The sequence below is a fragment of the Dendrobium catenatum genome, unplaced genomic scaffold (assembly GCF_001605985.2).
Source record: "Dendrobium catenatum unplaced genomic scaffold, ASM160598v2 original_scaffold_41827, whole genome shotgun sequence".
NCBI lineage: Eukaryota > Viridiplantae > Streptophyta > Magnoliopsida > Asparagales > Orchidaceae > Dendrobium > Dendrobium catenatum.
This window is the reverse complement of record NW_021360285.1, coordinates 1-1,899: the sequence shown is the minus strand read 5'-3', so window position 1 is coordinate 1,899 and position 1,899 is coordinate 1. Positions and strand designations below refer to the sequence as shown.

At 34.5% G+C, this 1,899-nt stretch overlaps 1 protein-coding gene across 2 annotated transcripts; it reads left to right on the top strand.

The window, feature by feature from the left end:
* The first annotated feature begins 279 nt into the window (after positions 1-279).
* Positions 280-1,350, top strand: LOC110102660 (NPC1-like intracellular cholesterol transporter 1). 2 transcript variants are annotated; one of them, XM_020831094.2, is made up of 4 exons: positions 280-418; positions 613-757; positions 827-891; positions 973-1,350. In XM_020831094.2, the coding sequence occupies exons 1-4, from the start codon at positions 347-349 to the stop codon at positions 1,045-1,047; spliced, it is 357 nt and encodes a 118-aa protein (XP_020686753.1). In that variant the 5' UTR covers positions 280-346; the 3' UTR covers positions 1,048-1,350. The 2 variants fall into 2 exon arrangements, with proteins under 2 accessions (XP_020686753.1, XP_020686754.1); XM_020831095.2 differs by having other exon boundaries at positions 827-902.
* Positions 1,351-1,899: the final 549 nt, after the last annotated feature.

Sequence of the window (1,899 nt, the reverse complement as noted above, 5' to 3'; positions counted from 1 at the left end):
AATAAAAATCAAACCCCTGCATTATTTTTTACTTTACACTCTTAATATTTCCAATCAAACAACCCTTACGCCCTTTTTATTGCTACAAGCTGGAATTTAAGGCCTCTTCTTTTTAGAGCCATGCCCTTGAGTTTTTAGAGCTTCATTCTACTTTAATATATTGGCATTCTCTGTGGTTTCTGTGCTTCCCTTCATAATTAAAAAAACACATGTTTTTATGCTACATTAGTGTATCATCTAGGTTTGTTGCTTCCAATCTGCGCATCTTTAAATTGCATTTTTATCTGTTTTATGGCAGATAACATGTAAACTTTATCCTGAAAACTTGAAACTTCCATGCATTTCTATGCAGTTTCCATGCTGTCAGCCTAATGAGGGCTCGTGTAGCATTGATGGGGCGTGCAAAGACTGCACTACGGTGATTAGCTTGGAAACCCCTAAACTCACTATTCTTGCAACAAACTTTGCAATTTTCCTTTTTGTTAATTCATTATAATTTTAGTTCAGAGTTTTTGTTTCTACTTTGAGTACCTTTTAGATTGCTTGTTGGCATCTGATCTGCCTTTAAACTTCCTTTTAGAACTAAAATGATTTTTATTTGTGTGGTTTTAGTGTTTTCACCAGTCAGATTTGTATGAAGGCCGTCCATCTACAGCACAGTTTAAAGAGAAGCTTCCATGGTTTCTCAAGGCATCTCCATCAGCTAATTGTGCTAAGGGTGGCAGTGGAACATACTCATCCAGCATTGATCTTACTGGTCCGTTTTCTCTGTGTATTGTAAAATATTGCTTTCGAACTCATAAAAATATCCTATTTTGTATATCAGGTTTTGACAGTGGAATGATCCGGGCATCATCATTTCGAACATATCATAAACCCCTTAGTGGACAAGTAATTTTCTGGTAGATTTTATGCTCATAGAATTTCCTTATTAACATATTCTTGGACATGATCTGCCTGGCTTTATTACAGATGGACTATGTGAATGCAATGAAAGCTGCACGAGATTTCAGTTCGAGGATCTCTGATTCATTGAAGGTATTATGACTTATGCCTATCCATAGCTAAAAGAAAGAAAAAAATAAGGAGGTGAATATTCTCAATTATAATGGTAGAAATCTATTACTTTTCAAAGATGGCGTTTTCCTACAATAATACTAGCCTATCAAGCTAGAGCATATATATCAATGAGTTTCAAGTTATTGTAAATTTTGGAAAAACAAGGAGATCCCAAAGTTTCGGTAAAGATATCAGTAAATTATTCTTCACTAAAGATGTAATAAGTGATAATTTTCTTTGACAAAATTGCAGCTATGATGAAATTATAGTCTATTTCAATGTATTATTTCTTCAATACAAGATAGGTTTTCTTGCAATTTAGATATTTACTTTATTATTGCAGTTAAGGATCATGAGCTATATATTAAGAAATCCAAATTCTTCTATAAGAGTTTTGATTCAAATCATTTAGCAAGCAAAATGTGTCATAGCCTTACATTCATATCATGAGATAATTATAATCATATGCTTCTTACTCATCTAACGCATGGCCTGAATACAGTGACAAGTGTGCAAGGTAGTCGACAGCTAGCGTAAAACTTGTCGAATAATAATGATATGAATCCTTTAAGAAATTGTGTTAATGCTAGGGCGTCCCCTGGAAGCGACGTGCTGTATGGCTTGAATACAGTGACAAGTGTGCAAGAGCCGCTGCACCTGCGCCCGGATGCAGTGTTAAATAGGCAAGGGTTCCCACATCAAAGGACGGATGTGGGAAAAGAAGCTAGTCCATGAAACTAAAATTAGGATAGGAATTTGGAATATAGGTTGCCTTATAGGAAAATTAATGGAATTAATATATATTATGATTCATAGGAAGATAAATATTTTGTGCATTCA